The 27,509-nt window shown below is 41.3% G+C and overlaps 2 protein-coding genes across 4 annotated transcripts in view; both read right to left on the bottom strand.

Moving 5' to 3' along the window:
- Positions 1-7,688: 7,688 nt before the first annotated feature.
- On the bottom strand, positions 7,689-15,684 carry ZC3HAV1L (ZC3HAV1 like). The gene is made up of 4 exons (XM_039861081.1): positions 15,216-15,684; positions 14,128-14,263; positions 12,157-12,415; positions 7,689-11,011 (listed from the first exon to the last, which is right to left on the bottom strand). Exons 1-4 carry the CDS (start codon positions 15,575-15,577, stop codon positions 10,875-10,877), a joined length of 894 nt encoding a protein of 297 aa, XP_039717015.1. The 5' UTR covers positions 15,578-15,684; the 3' UTR covers positions 7,689-10,874.
- Positions 15,685-18,268: 2,584 nt separating this feature from the next.
- Positions 18,269-27,509, bottom strand: part of ZC3HAV1 (zinc finger CCCH-type containing, antiviral 1) — a 56,678-nt gene continuing 47,437 nt past the window's right edge. For 2 of the 3 annotated variants that reach the window (XM_039861078.1, XM_039861077.1), the window contains exon 13: positions 18,269-22,223. In XM_039861078.1, coding sequence (XP_039717012.1) covers positions 21,961-22,223 — 263 coding nt within the window. In that variant the 3' untranslated portion in view covers positions 18,269-21,960. The remainder of the gene's footprint in view (positions 22,224-27,509) is intronic. The other variant, XM_039861079.1, reaches the window with a different exon arrangement.

Raw genomic sequence — 27,509 nt, 5'->3', positions numbered from 1 at the left:
GGCAGTACAGTCCCGAGAGGGAATGTTATGCTTCTTTTACAGCAACTGTGAAAAAAACATGGGACGTGTTTGGGTTATAACATTAAACGGGGGAAAAAAACTAAATATAAAATGGTTTACGAGCCGATAGAAAACAATAAGCATGACTGAAAAAAATCACGCGCTACTTAAATTCGTTGTATTGAGATAATTATGAGCATTCTGTCCTTTGATATTGTTATCTTGGTCTTTTCAATAAAAAATGTTTAGAAGGCAATGTCTTCCTCCAAGAGCAGAGACAAAGGACAGATGGCGATGGGTCGAGATGAGCCTTAGGTTGTCTCTAAAATGATTTCTCCCTCTCCGGCACCGAAAGTCTGAGTGTTAAACGGCCGGATTTGAAGTATAACTACGAAAGTCCGAGAAAGGAAAAGATCGGCCTGAGCTGCAAAACTAGGGAAGGTTTCACAAGCCACGTGGGGCTCAGGCTGGGCTTTGAGCAGTTGGAGCAGGGGGCGCATTTGTTAAAGGGAGGAAAAGGAAGCGGAGGGATTGCAGAGAAAAGCGAGGCGGAAGGCGGGGCAGAGGCAAGATGGAAACTGCAAAGGTGAGAAGGTAGAAGTGAACGGAACGTGAGCACAGAACGAGGCCACTTGGCCCACGGGAGGAAAAGCGATGTAGAAGGAATCTGGGGACGAATTTGAAAATAGGTAGGTTAGGGTCAGATCGTAGCAAGCCAAGAGTTTCGACTTGCCATAATCTACACTAAATAATGACCTTAACTCAGTCCCTAGGGAAGACCTCCCGCTTAGCAAAGGGGAAGCAGTGGAGGGAGAGACATCCCCAAAGTGCCAACGACCACAGATGCCACGCGTAAAACCAGGACCCTTGTCTTGGATGGAATGCCCTGGAGATATCTGTCCCTCTTGCACAATTTGGTAGCAATACTAGCAAGCGAGACTGTTCCCGAGGCAGGTTCCAGGCCTCGCCCCTCTGCCGCAATTTTCTTCACCTCCTTTCCTCAACTCCGCACCCCCAACACACAAGCTGCCACAGATCAACTGGCTCAATCCCCTGCCCACACCCTCCATGGTCATTTTCCTCAAACCCACGGGCAGCTCTCTGGAAGTATGCCCAAATCCCACAGTCGATGCACTGCAACAGTTGGTGAGAGCTGTTTTTAGAATCACCCTCCTTCTCTGGCATTCGACAAACTCCAACTCACATCTGACAGTGTTCTAAAACTCATCGACTCCGGCTCACGTTCAGAATAATAATGATAGGAGTCTAGTTCAGTTCCTTGTTCTTCCATCTTGCCATGTGTTGGGATCGATGAGATGAAGAAAGCCAAACTCACACTAACTATATCTCTGTCCTAATGTCTCAGCTTCTCTAGGACGCTCCGTCCTCACTCAGACCCCTAGATGGACACCCTTCCCGGAGAGATCTCTGCTCTCGAGCCTTCTGCGGGGAGCGCATCACGACTCCAGGAAGCCTTCCCTGACCTCCCCGAGCTGAGTTGGTCGCCCTTCCTCTGTGTTCCCAAAAGTCCCTGTGATACCTCTGTCACTGCGCTGACCACATGGAATAAATCTTCACGTGTCTGTAAGTCCTTCAATGCAGAGATCTCCTCGTTTTCACCTCATTATTCCCTGGTACCTAGCGCAGTGTTTGGCAGGTCATAGGGCTCAGGCGATGCTTGTTGAATGAATAAATGAAAGTACAAGAACTAAGCTCCACGCCAGTCTCTTTCCTCACTTCACCCCTCTCCGATCCCCAATTAACAATTAACCTAATTCACTAATTAGGCTAATTTAGCAAATTAACCTAAAGGGAGCATACGTTTGTCCGCCATTATTTGGTACCAGGGCCAAAAAAGATGTGGCATCTACTTATCTATTTTTACACTGACAGAGTAACTTCTCAGACTTCAAAGTATGTTAAGAAATGCTGGATTCCTTTGCTGTATACCATGAAACACCACCTGAAGATTGCTTAAAAATATAAAAGGTCACTTCAGACATGACATTGGTTTGGCCTTGCAGAGTTTGGTGAGCCATCATAACCGGCATCAGAAAATGTTTATTAAATTTAGTGAATGAAAGCTCTTCATAGAAATAGAGGAAGGACACGGTCTCTGCCCTTTAGGAAATGACACTCTCGAAACAATAAAATATGCTGACAAAATTTGAATTTTATAGGCTCTGGATGAAAATTGTGAGAAGCTGAACGATAAAATTATCTGCCCACAAACAGCTCTGTGTGGAACTCACCCACCATTTAAAAGAGTGAATGAAGAAATTTCTAAACCAGGGTTGCCCAAAAGAAATTCCTGTGATGATGGATCTGTTCTACAGATCTTTAGATATTGTCCAATGAAGTAGCCACTAGCCACAAATGGCTATGATCACGTGAAGTGTGGCTAGTGCAACCTGATGAGCTGAATTTTTAATGTTATTTAATTTTAATTAATTTAAGGTTAAATAGCCACATGTGGCTAGTGGCCACCATATTGGACAGCACAGTCCCAGACCATGGGGGAAAAAAGTATAATGTCTGCCAAGTGGTAAACTATGTATAGAAACTGCCAATTTACAACCCACTCTTCAGATCTGATCATAAATCCTGGACTTGGTCCATGATAAGCGCTGATATCTATGGCAAAAATAACTTTCTGTACCTGAGTTTCCTCACCACCCTCACCCTGTGTCCCTCTAACCTTCTGAGACTCAATCTGAAATTCAAGATTTGCATGTGAGGGATTGTCTGTCTCAGACCCAGGTCAGAATCAAACTCAGCCACCACCACCCATGACCATGGAAGAAGTCTGAGGGAGTCATATGTGCAGTACAGGTTAGCCATCGGATTAATTTTTTTAAAAAAGACATCTGCAGATAGAACATCTATAGTAAAAATACTTCATAAAAACAAAACTTCGAAAGCTCTCTATCACCCCGCAAACAAAATCCATCGCTCAGCATGCCCTGCAAAGTTCTCAGACTCCGGCAGGGAGGATCAGCCATTGGGACCACCTTTTCACATGCTACCCCGGGTCTTCTTCACTGTGCCTTGCCCATCACCTGCCCGTCACCTGATGGACTCCTCACCCCAGCCATCCCTGACTGCCACGTCCCCATCTAAATAAGTCACTCCTGTTAGTCTCTTCTTCCCTGGCACTTAATATTTGAAACCGTATATTTAATTTGTGTTTGGTTCCACGTCTATGTATGCCATGAAGACAGAGACCATTATTTTCTTGTTTAAAGAGGGGTGTTTACACGATGCAATGGTTAATTGCTCGAACACTTGGGCCAAGACGGTCTGTATTTGTGTCACAGGTCCACCACTTATTCGCCCGTCTGTGACTCAGTGTTCTCATCCATGAAATGGAGCAACAATAATAGTAACTATCTTGTGGAGTTTTATGAAGATTAAATGAGCTGGTATACATACACCACTTAGAAAAGAGCCTAGCTTATAGCAAGTTCTGCATTAATGTCAGCTATTATTATCCTTTGCCACTATCTGGTCAATGCCTGGTATAGTATCTGGCACATAGTAGGTTCTCAGTAAATACTTAATGAATGAATGATTGAATTTCCATTAGGCTACTTACTATAGCAATGTTCTGATCTTCTTTCCAATCATTTTTGCCATCTTAAAGCAATGACAATAATCTATCTAAAAAGACTGTAAATAATTATGACAGTGAACAATTAATTATAGTCGATGTGATGTTGACTTTTTCTTTGAACATAGCCACCAAATTAATGAGGTATCTATCTGCTTCTAGCTTTCTGAGTCTTTTAAATATCATACAAATGCCTTTGCTGTGTCTATAAAGTAATCTTCTGATGTTCACTATTCATTTGGTTGACACAATGTAACATATTCAGAATTCTCTTTGTGATCTGCTAGTCTTGTGTTTGGAGATAAGTGTTCTACTTAGACACGGTATGGTTAAGAACACAGGGTTTAGAGGAAGACAGACCAGACTTTGAATACTGTTTTACCATCTAATAACCATGAAATTTTGGGCATGATTTTTCTGAGCTTCGATGTCCTCACCTAAAAATGGAAATGTTAATACCTACTTCATAAGAGAATCAGGGCAGTCACTCAGTATTGTAACTGGCATCTAACTATATACAATGATAGCTACTATTGCTCAATTCTTTGCTGAAATTTTATTTAAGAATTTTGTAACTATGTTCAAAAATGAAATTGGCTTCTAACAGAATTTTCAAAGAAATTTTCCTTTTCAGTATTAAGACTAGCACCTACTGAACTCTCAAGAATTAATTTGGGATCATGCCATAATTCTCGTTTTCTAAAAAGAACTTTAATTTTTTTATTGTACATTGTAGAAAAAGTAGAATAAAGAAGCAAAGTTATGAATATTAAAATTATCTGTAATCTCATCACCCCAAAAGAAGCACTGTTAACATTTGTCTGTATGTTCTTCCAGACAGTTTGAATGCATAAATGCACACATACAGACACTTACAATACTGGCAGAAAATGGATCTGAATGTACCTAAAATTTTTTGTTTTATTCAACATCTTTTTACCTTAATAAAATATTTCCAACATCCCTTCCCGTGGGAGGTCGCTTCTCTGAGCTTCTTCCTGGTTGATGGTATATAGTTAACAATATTTATCGTCCTTGCTCATTGACAATAGGCTCGGCCATGTGACCTGCCATACCCCAACCCCCTCATGTAGGATTATACATCCCCGTCCTGTCATACACATGGTTAGCCACATGATCTGCTTTGACCCGTGCAATAAGAGTAGACCCTTTAGGAGCCAGCTTGTGGTTCCTCCCTGCCAGGACACCAGCACTGATCTAGATGGGGGCTGCCGTCAACCTGGGTCCCAAAGTGTAAAGGGCATGGAACAAAATTGAAACTGACCACGATAAACACGGGTGAAAAGCAAATCTTTGTTGCTATGTCATGAGATTTGGTGGATGTTTACCGTTGCAGCATAACCTAACTTATCTTAATAATATATCTTCACACTGTGTACGAGGCCTGATTTTTGAGTTGGAGCAGTCTGGACATTCACTGGACTCTCTTCAAAGGAAGAAGATGGTGGGTTGTGCCGCCAGAGTAGTCGGCCCTCTACCCTAGTCTCCATCACCCAGATGACAACAGAGTAACCTGCCCCTGGAGCCAGCAATCTGCTGTCACTGTGCCTTGTTCTCCAGTGCAGGACCTATCTCAGCCAGCTAGGTGAGTGATGAGGAGCCCAGGAATGTAGCCACTTGGCTAAATATCCTGCCTGACAGGCTAGGTGTGAGAAATGGGGTTAAAGTGGGTACATGGGCTTACGGCTAGCGATGCAGGGACTAAAAGAAGCCAAGCTAGACATCGTTCCAGAAAGCAAGACTCAGATGTCAGGATCCCCAACACCTGGGGAGACCAGAGGAAGAAGCATGAACATATGGAGCTGAGAGAGCAAACAAAGAAAATGCCTTCTGGAACATCTGCCTGTGTTTTCTGGCTTGGTTTTAAGGACCTGGACAAGAATACGAGCCAAAGAAAGGTTTACCAGAGGCACTTCCAAGTTTTCCTTGGCCAAATTCTTCAAAATTTGAAAGCAGGTAGAGCCAAGTCAGGTTAGCAGACACTTCATTGAACTAAGAGCCTGCCATGTGTAGGAGAGGATGGCAGTTTCACAATATTCCTTTCTGAATGAAAGAAAAAATTATCTGGGAGATAAACATCTGAGAGTGAGCACCTAGGAGGCACCATGAGAATAAAATTTTATACACTTGTAAGATGAATGAATGCATGATCATTGGTTCACAGGAAGAACTGACTACGCAAATGTAAAGCTAAAAGGAAACCTCAGTAAAGATGAGACAGAAATGGCACATAACTTAATCACCTGGCTGCATAGATTAAAATATCACCTTGAACATGTAATTAAGTAGCAATGAATACCAACATATTTTTCTAAATATCTGCCCCGAAGAACTCCTTAAGGAAACAAAAGGCATTCTGTCTCTTTCATCGGAATGTGCCTAAAACACATGCTGTTGAAAGTGTAGTGACAGAGGCAATTTCCATACTAATGACAAGTATAAATGGTACAGCCACTCTCGAAGACAATTTTGAAATACTTTTTGAGGGTTCAAAATATTCATATCTCTGAAACAGTATATCCAAATCTAGAAATCTATTCTAATAACCAAAAATGCAGACAAGATTTATGTCCTAAAATGTAGCAAACAATAGATATACAACATAGGACGATTAAATGATACATAAAAAAACATAATACGGCTATCAAATATAATTATGAATGCTTTCAATTATATGTAGGAAAATACTTACTAAATAATATAAATCCAAAACAGCATAATGTGAAATTGTATTTATCACATACCCTCAATATTTAAGAATATATGCATTAAAAACCCTGAAAAAATATCCTAAAGTATTTAACAGTTATGATGGGAGATTATTACTACCTTCTTAATGTAGTCTTGTATTCTCCAAAATTTCCACAATGATATATTATTATATTTTCCAAAAAAATTTTTTGGGAAAAAATATTCCTAAATAATGCCAGGATATAGTACTACAGTAATTATTTTTAAAATAATAATGACTGTGAGGTGATGGATGTGCTGACTAACCTTACTGTGGTAATCATTACGCAATGTATACATATATTAAATCATCAACTTGTATACCTTAAAATTCCACAATGTTATGTCAATTATATCTCAATAAAGCTGGAAAAAAAAAATAAAAATCATGACATTACAAATCAATTTTAAACAATGCAAAACAGTACTCAGAAAAAAATTTGTACTCTGAACTTATAAGCAATAAAAACAAAAAATTACTACATACACACATAAACTATAAATGAATTTTATTTATAAATGCATAGATGTATACACTTATATTAAAAGTTACCAATTAGGGGAAAAATACATTAAAAGAATAGAATGCTATAATCAAGTAGAGTTTACTCAGAATTTAAGGCTGTTTTAATGTAGTAAAAACCATTAATATACTCATATTAGATTAAAATAAAAATTCTGTGATTATATCAAAAGATACCAATGTACTAAAAGCTTCTAACAAAGAATAGATGTCACTTCCCTTATTAGAGAACCTTTGTTTAAAGCTAACAATTAACTTCATATTTAATGAAGAAATATCAAAAAATATCTTTTTATCACAATTTTATTTAACACAAAAAAAAATAGAAATACATAAGGAAAAACAAATATTTTTGCAGCTATGATTTCATATTAAGAAAAAACAAGTAGGCCTTTCAACACTGTTAGAACAAAAGCAATTCACTAAAATACAAATATTTTTAAAATAACATTCTAATGATAGAAATTCCCATATTGAGTAGCAACATAGATATATTTATCCAAGAAAGAATTAATGCATTAAGAGCTAGATAAGACCTAGACAAAAACAAAAACAAGTTATAATTATAAAGAAATCAAGAAACATATCAATAATGAAAAGAGTTAATTACTTGATGGGAAGAATTAGTCCCACGAACATAAGTCTCTTAAAATGTTCATTTTAGATCTAAGGAATTCAAATTAAAGCATCGAAAAGATTTTTATCTTATATTACACATTCCTTAGGGGAAAAAAGATTATTTTGAATATAAAAAAATATATATGTAGGAAGAAAAAAGAACAATGAAGACCAATACGATACTGATTCAACGCATTCAAATGCAGAGTTTAACTTGCTACATGGCCAAAAAAAAAAAAATTATCAAGTGTTAGAATTACCAAGAAGAATAAATAATGTATTTGCTCAAAGCTAGGAAATGCAAACACAAAGCATCACAATGTAATGTAATAAGTGCTATGCTAGAACTTTGAGAATGCTCTTGGGGTCTTGGGAAACACTCTTGGGAAAGGTTAAATCGGCATTTTAAAGAATCTAATTTTGCCAGGTTTTGAGGCAGATGGAAGGAAGAAAGAGTGACAGTTAGAAGGAGCATCGTTTACAAACACAGAGTCACAAGATAAAATGGCACGTTCCAAAATTTGCAAGTAGGTCAGTACACACGATTAAAAGTTGATATTTAAAAATTAGAAAATTTCTCAGAAAAATCTGGATTTCTGGCTCCTTTTGTCCAATTGAACAACATGACAAACTGGGCCCACATTCCCACATGGAAACAAGAGGCAGTTGGCCCTTTTAGAGGGGAAAATTTACCACAGCACCTCTTCTTTTCTCGTGTTCCTGTTACGTCCAGCTCACTTCATCCATTGACTCACCTTTCTGGTCTCTGTGGCCATCTGAGTTTATGACTCTCACCCTACATGATGGGGCCAATGAAGGTTATGGCAGCAAAAAGCAAATGATTAGGTCTGGATTTCAAAAGATCAATTAGACAGCAAGATGGAAGGCAGAGGGAGAGAAGGTAGGTGAAGCGATCAATGAAATCCACAAAACCCTATTTATATTAAAAATTAAAATGGAGCTACTATCATTAAAGGAGAGTCACCTGGCATCTCCCACAAAAACACTCATAAGGCATGAAAACCACCAAGTTCTGCATCTATGGAATAAATGCAAGAGGAGATGAGGGTTTGAAATAAGGCAGGATGTAGGGAATGGGAAAAAATGGGCAGAGAAGGATAACTATTTGAGAGATTTTTCGGAAAAAATCTCCAACACTAGGTAACCGATTTGACATGGGGAACAAGGAGAAAGAAGAGTATAAGACAATTTGCAGGTTTTGGGCTTAAGTCATTAGGTGGTGACATTCCAAAATAAACAAAAGGAAGAAAAAGTCTAGAAAAATGTTCATCATTCAGTTTAGGTTGACTTTGTGGAGCATAGAGATGCGTAGCTTCATCTCACAAGCTCCAATAAATTGCCAAAGAAAACCTATCTCAAAGTCTAACGTGATACTCTCTAACAGATGATCATCAGACAAAAATAAGAGAGACAGGCATGATTACATAAAATATTTTTACAGAATGAATACCAGCAGAACTAAGATTAAAATACAGTAATATAGAACTGAATTAAATATTGAAACAAAGACTACAGAGGATCAATAACTTCATATATAAAAGCATAACTATAAGGTATATAAAAAGAACACAATAATATAAAAGGCTACCAAGTCTGGTAATGTAACGGATACATATTAATACATTACTTTATAAATTTTTCTGTTTCCATTAAGGACTTAAGATGGCTTACAACAAAAATATACATAGTAAAAGGACAAAATGTAAATAATAATAATAATAAATGAAACAATATTTTTTTTAAAAAAAATTAGCACCAAGAGAAATCAGAAGCAGGAAAAAAGAAACAAAATATGCAGGATGTTAAGGGCTTTCAGAAATACTGTTGATGACAACCAAGGTGAAAATATTAACATAAGTTCATGACTTTTATTGTCCATTAGGCAAAAACACAGCAAGTTCTCCCTTTGCAAAGGACGTTCTTTGCACATCTTCCTCAACAGAAAAGATAGCATTTCATGAAAAAAAATTTTTAAAGAAATTTAGCTTTATGAAAAACTCACTACCTTATCCTTCCTTATTTCTCAAATGTTATATTATTGCAAGACAGTTAAATATTTTTTAAAAACCCTTTACACACTGACATTTGGGGATATTATTACAGCAAACACAGAAAAGGGTTTCATAAAAGCTGCTTCTCGGTGGTACTCTTTGATGAAAACAAAGACCCAAACCTCTAAGTAAAACAGGGGGTGGGTGGGGGAAGAAAAAAAGGAGAAAGAGGAAAGCCAGTATGAAATGGGCAAGGTATAGACATCTCTGATGGTCCATCCTGATCCATAAAAGAATGAATACAACTTCGAGGAATGGATGAGCTACGCATCCTTCAAACCACAGCAACTGGGCTTTAGTAAAAGTTTGGTAAGAGATGGAGAGTAAACAGAGTGAGGTAGAAATGTCTGGTTAGCACCCTAAAATTTTATTGTTGGCTGAGGATGGATCCCCGGGAGTTGGATACTGTATGAGCACAGTATGGTTGACATCCTTTTATATAAAAATTAAGGAGCCTAATGAAAAGCCATCCCACATCAGCACAGAGGAAGTAATGACATGGGCCAGTAACTCAAGGGCATGTACAAAATGCACAAAATAAAGACATAGGAAAGCAGACACACAGAAAAATATTCACTTGCACATAAATTTAAGGAAATGCAAATCAGAACACAGCATCATTTAGCAACTATAAGCTAAGCAAAAGACTAACTTTAAAAATTCGATATTGTGTGGATTTTAAGAAAAGTTACATTCAAAAATGGGTTAGAAAGAATGAACATGTCCCAGAATAAGGGAAACAGTTAAGTAAACTATGATATATTAGTGTATCTGTGCATAATAATGAGTACGTGTGATAAACGTGAACAAATACGGAAAGATGCTTATGGAACATTAGGTGAAAAAAGAAAAAAAGAATATAAAGTCTACGTACTCTGTGAATACCATAGTGTAAAACGTGTATGTGAGCGTACAGAAAAACACGTGGCTGTGTCACAGAGCAAGTCCCCAGAAACCTGCCTCTTGAGGCTCTCTGGCCCATCAGCCTGGGGCCAGCGCGCAGGGGCTGCAGGCAGAAGCTGCCATCCGCAGGATTTGCCCTGCACTGACCTGTCTGCCCCCAGGTGTTACCCTTTCTCTGCTCAACGTGCAAACTCCTTCCCAACCACCCATGCCCAATTTTATCCTCTCATATCTCCTTTTCTGTCTTCTTTAATCTCACGACACCCTGTGAGGTAGGTATTATTATGGCCATTCTTGAGAAACAATTAAATGAATAAATGGTTAAGAATCGAAGCTCAACAGAAGCTTTGTTTTCAGACCTTCCAACTGGACGAGCTTCTGACTTCACCGGCATCCTTTATGGTTTACCTGCGCATGGCTTCTTGGCCGACTGGGCTGGGACAGAAGCCAGAGGACAAGCTTCTGCAGCCCCAGCTACGCGTCCCCCTTGTTTCTCGAGGCCCTGTGAATGCTCAGCAGAAGCAGCTGAATTATCTAAAAAGAAGAAAAAGATGAGGTTTCCTAAGACTCCTTTTATCACTCTCAACTTCATTTTTTGTTGGGAGCATCGGTCCAGGTAATCAGCTCTCAAGACGAAACTCCCAACACGCTGAATTTCGAGAGTCCGTGTCTTCCGGATTTAAAATATATTAAATACACACACACTCAGCAAGCAGAAAGAAACTATTTCATGGTTAAGAGAGACCCATTAAACAAGACCAGACGAAGATAATGACAGGCCCCATAGAGAGGGGCAGGCCCTGCCACCATTTGGGGTTCCCTAGATAGTCTGTGACACTGGTACACGCAGAGACCTTTCTACTCTCGTACTACCCGCTCACGAAGTTGCCCACTCCCATCCCAACATAAGAAAATTGCATAGTAAAAGCTTAGAGACCCCGACGGTGGTGATTTGGTTTTCTGAACCCGCCACTCACCGAAACTGATTTTCGGCTACAGGCAAATCTAGTAGAATAAGTAACTTAGATGCACTATAATGAAAAGAATACCAAACCACCCTTTACAGACCTTAAAAAGTGACAGACTATGCAGCGATATGGGAAGATAGTTATGATGTTGTATAAAGAGAAAATTTAAGATACTAAACTAACACATACTTTGATGACAACTGGACAGGTATTTCTATGGTAACAAAACTGAAGGGCCTGCAATTCAATGGTAACAATTACTATGGATTAGAGTAGAATCATATGTAATTTTTATTTCTGCTGTCTCCTATTCAAATTTTTCTGTAATTTCCTAACAATTAAAAAAGAAAAAAAACTTTAATTCAATTTAATAAAAGAAAGCCATCCCTATATTATCCTTACCCTCACTGGTTTTTCCTAATGAAGCTGTTAAGATTGGTCTACCTACTTCCTGACCCCCAAATTACCAAGGAGCTTCTCTTGGGCTTTTCAAACACCTGGGCATGTGCTGTCAGCTGGCAGTGTTGAAAATAAACTCCATTCCCCCATCCTTTGGTTAGAATCACAGTTCTGTATCATAAAATGTTTGACTGTCCTAAGTTTCCCCAAGGACAAAGCACTTAACACACTCAAAAGTGTTTTCTCCTTTGACTCACTTTCAGGTCAAAACTGCCATGTTGATAGTGCTTTGTCTATCCCTGATAGTCTCACCTTTATTTTCAAGCATCTTGTGCAGCTTCGTGTGCCTGTAGGCAGAGATTATCTGAAAATTAACGACACTGGGGATATTCAGTCCTTGGTCCTGCAGCAGCTTCAGGGATGTCTCGTGAATGAGCTGATGGGACCGTTTGCATCTCTGAAGCCTGCACTCTCCCCTGACAAAGGACTTGCACACGTGAAACTTGTTGCACTTGTCCTTGAGGTTGCAATAACCATACAGCGCTTCGCCTTTGTTGTAGAGTAAGCAGACCTGTGGAGAAATGAGGCAACGCTGAAAACACCGGTTTTCACTGTATCTTTTCAGCCAATAAACTGACAGCTTCTCTAAATGGCAACTTCTGGTCACCAGCGGCTTTTAAAATCATTGGGCGGATGGGTAGTGTTACAGTACCCCCACCCAGATCTACCTCAGCTGTCACTAACACACAGTTGCCCCTGACTTTGGCCATCAGTGGACCTGTCCTCCTCTCCCAAAGGCTGCAGCCAATGAGTGAATCCCATGCAGGTACTAAAGGCTGACCCCTTGCCTCAGGCTAGACCAATTCTTCAGTATAACTTCTGCTCGAGAGCCCCACCACGAATGAAGTCAAGGCTAGACTTTGCCCTGCTCGTAGCTTTTCCTTCCTTGTAACCTGCTTCCGTCTCTGATACCTTACGGAGTTTTCGCAAGGAGCCCTCCAAGAAATCACATGTACCTACGTCCTCACATCAGGCTCTGCCTCCAGGGATCCCGCCTAGACAGGTAGTGTGAACAGATAATTCTTCATTCTGACAAGGGCATTTTTTAGGGAGCACTATTAATAATTACATTGGGACGACTAATGTAAACTGGGTTTGCCCCAGGCAGCAAGAACCGCCTGATGGGGAACTTCATAATGATGAGTCAGGCTGTCAATCCGGACACCACTAACTGATCTTCATCTCACACACACAAAAAGATGACTAGACACTGTGCACCTCCTGGCAACATGGTTGGAACGTATCTGGCTCATGACATACCAAACCTGGCTTCAAAACTTGAAAAAATGAGAAAGGAGATGGATGCCAAGGAGAAGTATCTTGGCTCCTAAGGCCGACTTCAGTACTGCCTTCTGGGTACAAACTCTGCCTTGACGAGTCTGTACCCAGAGGCTCCAGCTCGTACCTCCAGCTGTATGACTTCCTCCTCTTCTAGAATCTGCAATACCTTGGAGTTTGGATGGGACCACAGTCATGAGCTACCCATGAACTACGCTTGGGGGTGTCTGTGATAGAATCATTGTGCCAGATTAGCAGACTACTTTTAACTGGTGGCCTCTCGTAAAATATTCTTTTGGAATTCCAACTATTTTATTTTTAAAAATTCTTTGTGTCTAGCTAAACAGATACAAACATACTAATTTTGCCATTATAGTAGCAATTAAATTTAATATCTAAAGCCCCCAAAAAAGTAAATGGGGGGGGAATACTTGTAACAAATGTGACCAAAAAAGGAATCTGTATCATTAAAGACATCTTATAAATGAACAAGAAAAGACAAATGCCTCACCAGAAAAATAGGCAAAAGCATAAAGAGGCAATTTACAAAACACAGGCTTCACAGTCAGACCTAAATTCAAATATGCCATTTACTATGTGACCTTGGGCAAGTTTTTAATCTGACTCAGTTTCCTCACCTGTAAAACGGCGGCAGGTTATTAATAAGCTAATGTATATAAATTGCTAAGTATGCAGTTAGCACTCAGAAAAACAGTAGTCATTATTATTATTTCTATCCCACACAGGTCCATCTCTCCCTGAGTATCAAACAAAGTCCAGTAAAAGCAGAGATTTCCAGAAAAGGTCAGCACCGTACCATAACTCTCTTCCCCACCCCAGCCCCAATACACCTCGGGCTGTCCCATGTAAGCAGACTTGATGTTCTCCTCTTGGTGATTTCTTTCACCAGGCAGACAATGTGAGGGTGACGTCTTGGTGACTTACCTCTGGTAAAAGGCAGGGGTCATTCTGTAAGAGCAGAATCCGAAGCTGGGCCTCATTGAGGCCAAAAAGCCCTTGGTTTTTCAGGACTTGCATGTTGACAGGTGTGTGGATATCGTGGGAAAGGGTACAGGTAGACCTGGAACACAAAGTCCTACATCAGAGGCTCAGACGAAGAAGGGGCCAGTCTGTCAAAGCCCTTGCCTAGGGCGGCTTTGAACTTGCCTGTGAACTTAAACAATTTGCCATGAACTCACTCATTAGATACTACAGCCTCATAAGCTCTGATAATAAGAAAGCTGAGTTGAAGCGACTCCCCTCCCAGGGTCGTTTTCATTTTAAATGAAGATAATTTAAAATCAAGGGTACCCCCCTCCCGCAGTCCCCTGCCTTGTCAGAGCGTGCCCACCTGGTCTGGAGGTGACTGCACTTGGCTTCTCCACACCTAATAGCTGCGCGCCCCCCACAGTCCACCATCGTTTAAAAGGAAGTGTGTCCCCACCCGCGTTTGGGGAGCCTGTGTAAACCCAGGAAGGCTGCGGTCAGGAGGCAGCTTCAGACGCCCTCTCCCAAATCGTCCCCCATCAATCAGACTGGGCCGGGCTTTCTAAACCCGGAGGGCACAGACTGGCTGCTGTGCATCTTTGCGTGGGAAGAGGCATTCTCTGCGTAAACGGTGCATGGATGGTGACAGGATCCGCGAATGCCCCCCAAAGGAACCCCAAAGTCCCGATCCCGATTTGTCCCGGCCGTGTCTGTCCCCCGTGGAGGGTCCGGAGGCCGGGGGCTGCAGTTTGGCGACCTTCCGCCTCACTCTGCGCAGGAGCGGGCAGCGAGCGCGGGGAGGCCTCCCCGAAGCACCCCGCGGCGCCCCCTCCCGAGGCTTCCCTTCCGCCCTCTCCGAGGGGGCGCCGGCCCCCTGGCGAACGACCCCCTCTGTTTTCATCTCTTTGGGGGTCCCCCGCTTCCAGTGGACGCGTCAGGCCCGCGGCGCGCGCGCGCGGCGATGGCGCCGCAGCCTGAGCCCCGGGAGGCCGCCCGGTCCCCCCGCCGCCCGGCGCCCCCGCCGCCCGACGCCCCCGCCGCCTCACCAGCAGTCGCGGTTCGGACACTTGCCCAGCATGTGGCGGCGGCAGAGGTGCAGCTGGTCGCAGGCCTGGCACTCGCCGCGCTGGTAGCGGGCGCAGAGGCGCGCGGAGGACACGGCCACCACCCGCCAGGCCGAGGGGCCGCCCGCGCCCGCGCCCGCCGCCGCCTCGGCCTCGGCGCCCCAGAGGCCGTCCTGCACCCCCACCTCCTGCAGCAGGAAGCGGTCGGGCCCGGCCTGGCGCAGCACGGCGCGGAGCCGGGCCTCCGAGAGCTCCACGTGGGCGCGCAGGTCCTGCAGGAGCATGCGGCCGCCGTGGGCGCACAGCACCTTGGTGAGGAAGGAGCACACCGTGGGCTCCGCCATGGTCGCGGCCCGACTCCCTGCGCCAGCAGCTCTGAAATCCGAGGCGGGCCGACTCCTCCCAGTCACGTCCACGATTTCCAACCGGGATCCCGGACGGCCTGGGAAGGGCGGGCGGGGGCCGAGGCAGCGCTTACTCCGTGCCAGGCGCCGGCCTGAGGGGCTCATGCAGTAGGGGAGTCACAACACGCCAGCAAATGAGAGACTTTGAGGAGCTGTGAAGGGCTGCGGAGAACATGAACTAGGTAGTGAATTGAACAAAAAAAATGTTAACTTCCAGGCTGTAAGCCTTTTTAAAAGAAAGGGTTAATTAGGCCCTTTGCTAGCATAAAGAAACAGGAAAAAGAAGAGGAAGAGCGGTCTTGGGACGTGGAATCTAACCCACTAGCAGGATGGCTAGGTAAAACGGACATGGCCATCGTCCTGGAGTTTTGCAAGCGTTTTTATACATCAAGTAGGGAGGGGAAAGATGTAAGCCAGTCTGAAAGGATTTACATTAGCTGTACACAAAGGGGATGGGAGAAGGCGAGGTGGGGGGCTAGTTGCAAAGAAAAAGTGTCCCCTCCTGTGATTGGCTGTGGGCAGCAGACGGAAAAGTTCATGTGCAAATAACTCAAGTGTCCTGGGGTTCTGAGGGGACTGGCTAGTTAGTCGCCTGGAAGTAGCCACCTGGAGAGTCTTTTGTCAGAGCCGGTCCACAGTTATCAACAGGCTAACTGTTCTGTCTCTTTCTCTCACTCTCCTGCTCGCTGTAATTTTAAGTTAGAACATCTGATTTTTTTTTTTTTTTTTTTTTTTTTTTTTGGTCATATGGTAGAAGATGCAGGCCTGGGTGGCCTTAGATGGTAGGGGAAGGTCTCTAAGGAGGTAGTCACTAGCAGTGGCTGTTGGTCACTCGAAATATGACCGGTCCAAGTTGAGATGTGTGTGAAACAGTGGATTTTGAAGATTTAGAATGAAAAGAATGCAAAATATCTCATTAATAACTTCATGTTAATCATGTTAAATTGATAATATTTAAATAAAATGTTATTACAGTTGCATCTGCTTCTTTTACTACTCTAATGTAGCTATAAGAAAATTGTGAGTTACACTTGTGGCTTACTCTATATTTCTGTTGGACGGCACAGGTCTAGACTGTACATTTATTAAGCAGCTAGTCTTTTTACTCAATATTATGCTCATTTCATGAACATTTATTGAGCCAACTGCTAAGCAGCGACAGTACAAAGATGAAAAAGACACACTCCCGGAACTCGGCCAGCCTAGTTGCTATCTTACAGGGTGGTGGTGAGGATGGAGAGAGTTAATGTCATGCGAAGAAGCGAGAGGTAGGCAATTGGCCAGATGCTGGAAGACCTCCGCTGTGCTAAGAAGTTTGGACTTATGTACTGAAGACTTTGGGAAGCCACTTAAGGGATTTCAGAGAGGGAATGACATGATCCCCTGCCTAGAATGCTTTTCTCCTGATCCAGAGGTCTCCTTTTTGTCTTTCGACTCTGAGTTTAAACGTCCTCTCTTCGGCAAGGCCTTTCCTGACCTCCCAATCTGAAGTAGCTCCCCAGTCTCTGCATGGAACTTTATCAGTAATAATGTTTCTTCTTATTTATTTATACATTTGTAGAATTCAAGGGCAGGAAACCAGGAATCTCATTTGTCTCGTTCATCACTGTATCCTCAAACTTAAAACAGTACCTGGCAGTACTGTAGGACAGGCGTTTTAGGAAGACCCCCGATGGCAATAAGAATGGATTTCTTAAAAAGCAAAATAAGGAATCATGGAAGAGAAACAGGATTTGAGGGATTGTAATCTCGATTTTTATTGTATTGTTTGCAATGGAAAATCCAAAATAAGATGCTCAGTAGACAGTTATATTATACGTACAAGTCAAGAGCTTAAGAAAGATGGAGGGGAATACAGATTTGAGTGACATCGAAGTAGTAGGTAATTGAAACTGTGAGAGTTGATAAGATCACTCAGCAAAAATGAAAAGCAGAGGTGGGAGGATAGAACCTTGGGGAATAGCAACATTAAACATTTCTGAAAACTTGAGAACTTGCTATGACAAAGTGAATCAAAAAATAGAACAAAAAACTAATTGGAAAAACTCAAAACATCTGCTTGTGCTTAGTTTGGTGGCATTTTCATGTATCTAAATGTGGGTGCTTTGACAGCAATGGGATTGGCTACGCAGTTTTATTTACACTGAGATCCAAATCGAATGGCAATTTTGCCTTCGCTTTAATCACATCTATGCTGCCATGCAGGGATTTTCCGCCTTTCTCTCTCCATCCAAAGCCTTGCGATTAAGAAAGAATGAGCAGAGAAGGACTTTTAAAGGAGTAACTGATAGGACAATTCTAATAATCATTTACAGTTTTAACTTTTGTGCCTTAGCCTGGCACTGGTCCCACCCCAGGGACCAGAGAAAGAAAAGTGTTAGCAGATTTCAGCCTCTCCTTCTCTATGTCCCTAGAAAAAAGATGTGCCAACCTACTGTGGGCTTCTCCATCCCACCACCCTGCCTTCCCTGGGCAGTGTGCTCAAGACTCCTTGGTCACTGAGTCCTGGAATGATAAAGCTGGAAGGGACAAAACATATCCTCTGTCCTCCACTGAATAAACTGGTGCCTGAGGTTGATTATCTTTTCAGAGATACCTAGAAATAAAGCAAATAAAGGCAGCAAAGCAAAATTAATATTGATTTCTTTTTATTAGATAGTCTCAAATTGAGCTTGAAGAAGAACAAGAAATACAACTACCAAAATATAAATAGCTGAGCTTACTTTATTCAACAAAATTTATCCAATGTTACCAGCATATCAAGCATTCAGCTAGGTATCAGGTGTAGCACAATGAACAAGACAGGTTACCTCGGCCTTCAAGGAGCTTACATTCTAACGCAGAAAGCAGACAACGTCAAGTTGGATAGATGCTAAAAATGAACACTGCAAGGCACAAAACATTTTAAAAACCGGGAATTTGGGAGGCGAGCATCCAATCTGACCTATAAGACTCCTTATGGAGGTAACAAGCTAATCTCAAGATGCTAGATATTAACTGGTCAGTGGTTCTCACTGTGGCATTTTGGAAATTGGTTGATTGTTGGTTTCATAATAATTGGAGACTATGACTGGCACCGAGTGGATGCAGCCAAGGCTAACAGAGGTCCTGCAGTGTACGGGTTAGCCCCACACAACGAAGAATTATTCTGTACCTATACGACTTTCTAATGTCCTGCTGGACATCTATGTAGGACCTATAGCTTGACTGAGAGAATATAATGGTTTTTTTCCCTCTTAGACAACCTGTAATTTGTCTTGTCCTATTGTCCTTATGTAAAGTAAGGTAATTTCGCTCTTCCCCTTACCATATACAGATAAGGTATATGGTCTGTTATGACTTACCCTAACAGTGGTCTTCATTCCTATTTTTCATTTCCCTGTACTTCTTTTACAGGAAGTAGCCTCTGTCGACTCTTAAATCCACACCTATCCACTATAAGTAGGAGTAAATATTTATGTCATGATGTCGTATAGCGTATTCATGCCTGAGCATTTACATATTGAAATTCAGTTTATTTTTACTACAAATTTCTTTCCTTCTGTTTCTTCATTACAATATAGGGCAGTAGGATGATTTTTTAAGAAATGCATGTGTGTAAGTAGACTGTAATATCTATGAATCATCTCAGGACAGCAAAGAGGATGTCACAAAACATCTGCTCTGAAAAAGATGACTAGAGCTAATTGGGTTTGTGGCTGTCACCATGATTGGGGGGCGGGGAGGGTGCTACTGGCATTTAGTATGTGAGAGCCAAGTATGCTGAACGTCTGGCAATACTTTGGACAGTTCCTCACAGCAAGGCATTATTCTGCACCCTATACGAATTTTGAATGTCTCACTAGACATTCGTGTATGACCTACAGCTCGTCTGCAAAATATATTTCCTCATTTTCTCCATTTCGACAACCTGTAGATTTTCTTGCATAGTATCTTTATTTCAGTTAAGGCTATTTCGTCCTTATAGAAATAAGTATTATATGCAAATAAGTTACTGTATCACTAGTTTTTATTCTAATGTCCACTCATATCCCTGCTGTTTCATTTCCTCATACTTCTCTGTACAAAGCAGCTTCTGATGTCCTACCTTCTTTTAAGTTCAAATTCACTCATTGTAAGTAGGTATATACAGCTGCCTACTTAATTAGGTCTTTTAGTATAGTCGTGTCCAAGTTATAGAACTTTTATTTCCCTCTTATGTTAATATTAATTTTATCTAATTTTTTATTTTTTTCTAAAATTGTGTGTAGCTAGAGTATATAACCACTGAATGGCAGCTTGAAGATCATAAAGCGGATGTTATAAAGTATTTGTGGTTAAAAAAAAAAAAAAGAAAAGGCAGGAGTGCTAGTTGAGAACCACTGAGCTAAGGGTACGAAAGGACTGAAAGAAAGCCAGAGTGGTTTGTGTGGAAGAAAACAAATAATAGCAGGCAGGCAGGGAAGGGAGTGGTCACGTGGGGCTACGATGATGATTTTGAACTTCATTCTAAAGCATGATGATATTTGTGTTTTGAAAGATTATGACTAAATACAAAATTTAAAAATGTGACCATCCTGTCTGCTAAGTAAAGAACAACTTAGAAGGGGAAACAGAGATAGTTAAGAGGAAAAACTAGATCTGGGAACATGCACAGGGGGAGGGAGAGGAAGGAGTCAAGGATGGCTTCTGGAATGCTGCTTGGACAGATGTGTGGACGGAGATTCCACATCCTTATATAAAGAACACTGGGAAGGAACTGGCTCGCTTAGGGGATGCAGATCGAGAATTCCGTTTTGGAAATGCTGAAGTAGAAATGCCTGTGAAATATCCACTTAGAGATATCTAATAGGCAGTCGGAAAGAGTTGGATAAATTGCGTCTCTGCAATGTGAGGGTCAAGATCAGGAAAGGAAAACTCCAAAACGGAAGCTATCGAGAAAAAAAAATAAGTGAATGAGAGTAACTATTTGTGGCAAGCCTCCCAGAAAATAACCCTACGCTAAAAAAGCTCTGTATATTTATTTGTTACTGGTGGAGCCCTTTAAACCAAGGAGTTGTAGCAAGCTTTTGCACTGATTGAAAATATAAAACGTAAAATCTCTAATGATAATTAATTTTTGTAACAGATCTGCTAGAAGGAACTATAACAGGAGATTTTGGCAATTGGTATGGAATGTTGAAAAAGGAAAATTGAAAAGAAAACCGTGATTCAGAATAAGGAAGGAACTCTTGGTCCAGACACCTCAACTGCTTTAAAAATTGATTATACTACAATTCCATACAATTTCTTATATTTAGAAAAAGAGGCCTCTTGCAGGTGCAAGGCCTGTTTGAGGCCCTGTTCTCTTTGTTCTGATTCTGTGCTCACCAGGAAACAAACCTTGCCTCCTTAGGGGGCCCGTCCTCCCATAGGATGGCCCTGTTTCTCATTCCTAGGTGAGCCTCATCGGTCACAGCCAACAACTACAGTAGCACTCAGATTTATCGATCATGCTTGTGTGACTCTGTTTATTCTAACTCGGTACTCCCAAAATAGAGGTATTTCATAAAGGTCTAACCTGAAAAAAGTCTGCTCTGGAATCATATTGATTAGAATATAAATGTCTACCTTACCATAATTACTTAAATTGGCCAAATGGGCCATTAACTCCAGCTGGTTGCTTCTCTCTGAGCCACACCTGTCAGCTCTTTAAATTGAATTCCAGAGTCAACCTGGATAGAGTCCCCTAAATAAACGTAGAAATAATGAAATGTGTGCCTCAAATCAGTGTCACCACAAAGGCACAGTCCTGCAGTTATGTCTGTAATAGCATTTAAATTACCTTTAATATTCCGCCCCCTACCACATATTCCAAAACACCCTCCGCCAACTTTTCACAATCTTCTATCCAAGGCTGTACTGTCTCATATCCTTATTTCAATGGGCATTTTCAGATTTCTCTCCGATTTCCCAAATTAATTTGTTTTTCAATTTAACAAAAACAAAACCATGCCATACAGTAAACTAAAAGAGTAGTTGGGAGGTTGCTGCAATCACAGAAGTTTTAGAAATCAGTCTTTACATTAAGACAGTGGTTCTCAAACTTTATGACACGTTTGAATCTTCACACCTGAGTCTCACCCAGAAACAGTGTGATCTAGTTGGAATGGGGTGCATTCTGAACATCGGGATTCGTTTAAGTTTCTAGATGATCCAAACGTGCAGCAAAGTTTGGGAACCATCAATCTAAGGCATCTGATAGCCAGGCAAGAAAATATAAAATAGCATAATATCCGGGGCGATCTGGTTCGATGGGTGCACGAAACGGTTATTCATCCTCTGTGATGCTATGTTCATCCTTTCTAACTGATCACGCAGGCTTTGTCTGCTTCGGTATATTCAATCACGTATTCTGGGTAAATCTGATCTTTCTGAAAGATGACAAAAACCGAGGGATTAAACCTTGTATCCACGCAGCTGTCATACAATGGAGGAGGGCTCGTGTAACTCATTTTCCCTTCAATAAAATCTCCAACCAGGACTCGGGCTACGAACATAACGATGTTTTTGGAATCATGCTGGCAATTTTTGTGAAAGTAGATGGCATCTTTTGAGAAGTAATTTCCTATAAATAATCAGAAAAAAAAAAAGGTTAACAATTATAAAAGAAGGTATGCAGTTTGTAAGGTTGTTTACAAATATTCAGAGGATAGGCATTGACTAAGCGTATGTCAACAATACCTTACTGATACTTATAAACTTTCCCTTGTACTTAAGAAAATGTTTGTTATACAAGTCAACTTGAGTACAGTGTATGGCCCTAGTGAAATAACAAACATCTGCTGCTGTGCAGAGCTCACGGCGATGGTGAGAGCCACTGGGATCAATGGCCAAAGTGGCGATATCACAGTGGCCCAGTCCATGCAGTTCACGCAAGATGAGTTGAATTGTGACTGATGAACCAAAAATATTCCAGCAGAGGTCATCAAATATTGTAAAGGACAAAGGTCATCTACTGTTGATGGGAAGGTCCTGGAAAATGGGAAAGGGAGAGGTGTAGCCTGAGCAAGCAATTGGCCCTGGGAAAGCTTGTCAAAGCAGTTGATTCAGCCTTTTCAACTCTAGAATAACCTCTGATAATCAAAGATGTTTCCACACTCAGCAGATCAACGATTTCCTGGCAAATTAAAATGTCCTATTTTTATCATTGCCAGCTTTTTCCCTGCCCTTTTAAAGGAAATGAGTATACATTGCAAATTCTGATTCTCTATGCAAAAATTAACATAAAAGATGAATGTTGTATTTATTGTAACAAAGGATTAATACTTTTTCATTTATTTTGTTTGTTCAACTACATTTAGAATAAAAAATGAAAGTCCACCTGTATACCATTCCCAGTCCTACTCGCCCACCCAAACGCAGATAACAGCTTGGTGAGAATTCTCTCACACCTGTTTCTTTGCATTTACATACATATTGCACATATACTCTGAAATGGTTTTGTTTTCATTTAATTATTCATAAATAGGTCATACTATACGAACTGTTCTACAATTTTTTTTCCACTTTAGTCCTAGAAATCTTGCTATGTCAGTTCATCTAACCCCCATCATTCTTTTTAATGGCTGTCTAGGATTCCATCAAATGGATGTATCATAATTTAACTAATCCTGTATCGATGAAAACCATAAGTTGATTTCACTTTTGCTCTTACCAAAAACTTCTAAAACATCCTAGTAAATTATGTTTGAGAACCCATATAAGTGGTTCTGTAGAACAGACTGCAAAACTATAATGGCTGAATCAAGGGACAATTTTGACAGATATTGAAAATTGCCCTCCAAAGGCGATATAAAAATTTCAACACCGACAACGAAGAAAGTCCTGTTTCTCCACATCCCTACCTACACTGGATATTATCTATCCTTTTAATTGTTGTCAATATACTGGTCAAAAAAAAAAAATCTGATTTTAAAATATATTTCCCTGAATACTAATGACATTGAGCATCTTTTCATATGCTTATTGGCACATTTCATATGCTTTTTCTCTGAACTGCTTTTTCATCTTTTTTGTTCCTATTGTATCGTATGTCTTTCTCTTACTGATGTGTAACCAAAACAAGCCTGGAAAATGACTGTGACACAAACAAAAATCATCAACCCACCACGTTTCTATTTGGCCACCACTCACTCCACCTCGGTCACTGCCCACGACGCTCCATCCCCGCTCCTCAGTGTTAATGGCTCGACAGTTACAGCTGCATCCTGCACTGCTGTGCTATAGCCTCCGTGAGCAGACGGGGGCAGAGGCTGTGTGTTCTCTGTATCATTTCTCACTGTGACAGATAACCACTACATATTCTGGATCACACTACCATCTCTCTGCATCGGTCACACCTCATTTCTTAAGTGTCTGCCAAGAACTATTCCTCTTACCTCAATTTCCAGAACTCCTAATCAATTTAAGCTATTTCGGAAAGAAATTTATAGCATATACGTTTTTCTGATATAAAAAGAATAGAACAAACTCATTTTACCCTTTCTTTTACTGATGCGTGAGAGGTAGATAGGAATTCCGACACATGGTGTTACAACACAGGACTGCTCTCGGGAGCTACTAAAGGCGGGTAGAACCGTCACCCCTACACTAATGGCCACGGCATGAGAAAAAAAAAACATTAAGCTGTGTTTGTGTCTTGCGGATCATTTTTCCTCATTTCCTACTTAAAAGCTGTTCACTTTCTTCTTGCTGCCTGCATCTAGCACCTTACTCCCACGCTGCATACTTGCTGGGCTGAGGGAAAAAAATAACACTTTCTGAAATAAGGCTAAGTGGATTCTGAGGCACTTCCAAGGATAAACAGTCATGATCTTCAGTACAGGAATCTGGTGACAACGACTCTGCCTACCATAACACAGTTGTTCATTCCTTCGGATTCTGAGTTACGTTCCAGAAAGCTAACATTTCCAGTTATGCATGTAAAAGGTGTAAAATAAACAGTACAGAGTTACAGGTAAAAGGAGATTTGACTTAAAGCAAATGGGATTACATCGATAGGCAGGAATTCCATTCATATTTTTCTTCGATGTGCATTTTAATTGCTTGATGAAGTCTTAAAACTTATTTTTCAACATTCAGAGATAGCCGTACATACATTTTAATGGCACTGAGTTACTTTTACACTTGTTCAATTATTTTTTTTTCCTATTTTGTAAGAAAGCCTGAGCGCTGATTTGATTCTTCAATTATTTTTGTTTATCAGTGATAACCAAATGGAAGACTTGTTGAGTCGATGAGAAATGATTCTTTATACAGGTATTATAGTCCTACACTCTCCATTCAGAAAAGAGTAAGCATTACCCTAAACGACTGACTTTCAAAATGACGTATCAGTTGTTTTTAAATCGTGTTTGCATAATCTGGAATCTACATTTGCTTAAATGATCCAACCTTATGGCCCATTTTCCTAAGACCTGAACTCCATTTTGCTGCAAATACAGGGACTAGATCCCCTGAACCCCAACATCCTCTTCATCTCTCTGCCACTACCTGGTTCTAAGCCACCCTCGTTTCTGGCCTGGACTCTTCAAACAACCTCCAAATGTTCTCTCCACCTTCAGTCTTGGTCTCATCCATCTTCATCACGTCATTCCTTCCTAAAGCCATTGATGGTTTACTGTTGCCCTCGGGGAAAAAACTCCATCCCCTTAGCATGGCTTGTGAAGCCTATCAGGATCTGACGCCAGCCTAGAGCTCCGGCCTCGTCTGTGTCATTCCCACCACACCTTCAATGTGCTGCTCTAGCTACAGCCTCCCAGGCCTTTGCCAATCTCTCGTCTCCATAAACGCTCTTTTCCCACTTTTTTTTTTTTTTTTTTTTGGCCTAGCTAGCTTTTGTTTGTTCCACAGGTCACACTTAGACTTCACAATATGCTGATTTTCTTTAATCTACCTTATTTGTTTTTCGATTCACACGATATAATTGATGTAATGCGATAATACTGTCAAAAGCATTGTGGTTTTTTTCGCAATTTTTTTTTTTTTTATAAATAACCATCTTTTATTTAGCCAGACACATGATTTGCCTTAGAGAGAATTAGAATCATTAGAAGAAATTCATAAGGAGAAAGGAAGAATCTTGGCCAGCTTTTGATGACCAAAATAGGATCTAGAAATGCATTGCCAAAAATAAAAGGCTTTAGCTAGGAGGAAAAAAAAAAAAAAACTATGAATAAGACCAGGGAAGGAACCCTCTTTAGGCTGACAGTCCAAAAGGGTCCAGTTAGCTCTGACTTGGTCACTCAGGGGCCTCAGGCCCCGCCACCCCGGGCCTGGACTGGAAGTGAAGGGGTGCCAGAGCGGTCCGGCGGCAGAGGGAAGCATGCGTCTCACCTCCTGTGTGGAGCACCAACATTCCAATTCTCTGTAGCTTCTTTTGCTTTCTTCTATCTAGACACCCATATTATCTTTAAAAATAACATTTTCGTTTCTTTCTTTCTAACCATTTAGCATCCTGATGCACCTGGGCTGCAGAATCTTGGGTGGTTTTATAGACGTCGTGAAGCCTTGCAGGACCTCACATCTGAAACACGCTCCTGGCCTTATGCGCCTCCCGTCTAGCCTCTCAAGTCCAGTTTGTGCCAGGACGGGTCCTTTGCTTAGCTACCGCCCAAATACGTGCTTCTTTTCCAAATGTCACCTTCTTCTACTTTTTATCCAAATTTCAGTTTTTATCGTCTCCTCTTTAGAGCTGAGTGGCTTTTCCCTAACTGCTGTGGTTCTTGTCCTCCATCCAGACTGATCAGCTCTTAGGACCTCTCTCACTAACACGCTGTCCATGATTATCCTCCATCTCCCAGTAGATACCCACTTTTTATCTCCTGTTTATCAAGCTGTAGCCCAGAGCCCTTCTATCTTTCCAGGCATGTCTTATTCACTCGATACCCCTTGAAGGCAGTCTCTAGAAAATCACACAGATAACAGCCTTGCAGAGTGGTCTCACACGCGCACCACGGGGGCTTTGCTTTCCCTCAGCAGGTAGCAGCATCTCTGAGATCTACCGCTTGGCCTCTTATAGGATAACTGCCTGACCTTTTAAGATTGTAGGCCCGGTGGTTCGCACCAGCCTATCTAGCCAGGAATAATAGCATCATGGGTGATGGGAACAGAACACTGACATTAAAAATAAACACAAACAAAACAAAAACCCCTCCTAATTCTGTGTACCAAGAGACAGGCCAAGTAGAAGGATCACTCCCTGACCTTCACAAGGGAGGGCGGCATGGGGAAAAAGGGCAAAGTTCCTGGAGAAACACCTTGCCTATCGGTGAGAACTGCAGGCTACATCCTTGCTGCACGAGGGTGTCTTCTTGGCTGTCAACGACTCTCCCTCATTTGCCAAATTAAAGGAAAAATAATAGCAAGTGAGTAACACTACCAAATCAGCAAAATATATTTCAGAGGGCTTCAGTACCCTTCTGTTTATAAAAGAGGAGAAAGACTAAGCATCCATGTATGTCGCTATCAGAGCCAGTTATGGCCCAAACTGGGAACACATTTATACTGTATTTCCATTTTCTAAGATAGATATTTCAGTTCTGACATAAGAGAGACTCTGAGATGGGGAAAGGCCTCTTCTCCTACCTCTAATGAGAATCCATGAGTGGCAATAGAAGACTATTCCCAGGGGCTTTGTAGGGATGGATGTGGTCAGGAAGAGCCATAGCCAGAACTGAGTAGTAATGGCAGACAATGCAGCCAACAGGTGTAATAGTTTGCAACCATGTATGAGACTCTTTGGTCTTTCCCCTCCTCCCACCCCACCAAAAAATCACAGAAGACAAAAGCCAGGCTAAGGTGTAGCAATCAAGTCCCAAGTCAATTTATCACTTGAATTTGGGCACTTAAG

The sequence above is a fragment of the Pteropus medius genome, unplaced genomic scaffold (genome assembly GCF_902729225.1).
Source record: "Pteropus medius unplaced genomic scaffold, Ma_sr-lr_union100, whole genome shotgun sequence".
Lineage (NCBI taxonomy): Eukaryota > Metazoa > Chordata > Mammalia > Chiroptera > Pteropodidae > Pteropus > Pteropus medius.
The sequence above is the reverse complement of the archived record's forward strand: the minus strand, read 5'-3'. Positions and strand labels throughout refer to the sequence as shown.

Coding starts and splice junctions, on each gene's coding strand:
- ZC3HAV1L (XM_039861081.1), bottom strand. CDS start 15,577: ATGGCGGAGCCCACGGTGTGCTCCTTCCTCACCAAGGTGCTGTGCGCC. Junction 12,416..14,127: donor ACCCCTGCCTTTTACCAGAG/GTAAGTCACCAA, acceptor ATTTCTCCACAG/GTCTGCTTACTCTACAACAA. Junction 11,012..12,156: donor CAAGATGCTTGAAAATAAAG/GTGAGACTATCA, acceptor TCTTCTTTTTAG/ATAATTCAGCTGCTTCTGCT.